Genomic DNA, 1464 nt, shown 5'->3' on the forward strand with positions numbered 1-1464 from the left:
GGGGGACGGGGGTCTGTAATGCGGAGAGTGGCGGGTCGGGGGGCGGTGTGCGGGTCCGTAATGGGGGAGAGTGGCGGGCGGGGGTGCAGGTCCGTAACGGGGTGAGTGGTGGGGGTGGGTGGGCGCTGCTGTATGGCCTCCTACTCCTGTGTAACAGGCTGGAGGAGGGATTGGCGTGGGTAGGTGTTGACAAATTGGCCTCCCTGAGTAACACTCTCTGTCTCTCTCTCTTCCTTTCTCCCCCCCACCAACCCTGTCTCTCCCCCCGCCCCCCTCATGCAGAAGGTTGACCCGGACGGGAAAGCGACCTCCAGTGCTCACCCAGCCCGCTTCTCCCCAGACGATCGCTACTCCCGCCACCGTGTCACCATCAAACGCCGCTTCAACCTGCTCATGACCCAACGAGCTGCTCCTGTCCTCTGAACCGCTCCACCCCCGCCACCTTTGTGGGCTGACTCGGCCTCAGGACCGGAGAACGGGGCTTTGGGGGGGAGGTGGCGGCGGAGATCCCCCTGAGCCACTGCAGGGTACGGTCCCCGTCGCCCTCGGAGCGGATAATGCCGTTGGAATTCCCTGCTGTCTGAATAAAATGTCCTGCACATGAAATCATCTCTGCTCTCTCTCTCTCTCTCTCTCTCGTGTTTATTCAGGGCTGGCTCAGTGCTGAGAACTGCAGCTTCCCAGCTCCAGGTTTGGTTCCACCCTCGGGTGACGTGTCTCTGCAGAGTTTGCATGTACCCCACAGACAAGGGGACGTCTACGAGGAGGGAGCGAAGTCAAAGCAGGATTTAGATAACACGGTGCGGAGCTGGATGAACACAGCAGGCCAGGCAGCATCAGAAGGGCAGGAAAGCTGAAGTTTCGGGTCGGGACCCTTCTTCAGAAACGGGGGAGGGGGAAGCGGGCTCTGACATAAACAGAGAGTGGAGGGGAGGCGATGATGGAAGGTGGATAGAGGAGCAGATAGGTGGGAGAGGAGATGGACAGGTCGAGGAAGCTGGGATGGAGCCGGTAAAGGTGAGTGTAGGTGGGTAGTTGGGATGGGGGCTGGCCAGTTGAGGGAAGACAGACAGGTCAAGGAGGTGGGGACGAGATGGGCTGGTTTTGGGATGCGGTAGGGGGTGGTGAGATTTTGAAGGTCGCAGAGTCCGCATTGAGACCATTGGGCTGCAGGGTTCCCAAGCGGAATATGAGGTGCTGTTCCTGCAACCTTCGGGTGGCATCGTTGTGGCACTGCAGGAGGCGCAGGACAGACATGTCGTCCAAGGAGTGGGAGGGGGAGTTGAAGTGGTTTGCGACTGGGAGGTGCTGTCCCACCTATCCACTCCTCCCACCTCAATCCCCATCCCCACGTCCTACCGACCAGCCTCCTCCCTGCCTCCTTGACCTGTCCATCTTCCCTCAACTGACCAGCCCCCATCCCAACTCCCTACCTACACTCACCTTTACCGGCTCCATTCCTGC

At 60.3% G+C, this 1464-nt stretch overlaps 1 protein-coding gene across 1 annotated transcript in view; it reads left to right on the top strand.

Annotated features, from left to right (window-relative positions):
- Positions 1-606, top strand: part of nop10 (NOP10 ribonucleoprotein homolog (yeast)) — a 1359-nt gene extending 753 nt beyond the window's left edge. The window contains exon 2 of the mRNA XM_048593689.1: positions 283-606. Within this exon, the coding sequence (XP_048449646.1) occupies positions 283-423 (141 nt within the window). The 3' untranslated portion in view covers positions 424-606. The remainder of the gene's footprint in view (positions 1-282) is intronic.
- Positions 607-1464: the final 858 nt, after the last annotated feature.

The sequence above is a fragment of the Rhincodon typus genome, unplaced genomic scaffold, assembly GCF_021869965.1.
Source record: "Rhincodon typus isolate 14 unplaced genomic scaffold, sRhiTyp1.1 hic_rhity00003533, whole genome shotgun sequence".
Classification (NCBI taxonomy): domain Eukaryota; kingdom Metazoa; phylum Chordata; class Chondrichthyes; order Orectolobiformes; family Rhincodontidae; genus Rhincodon; species Rhincodon typus.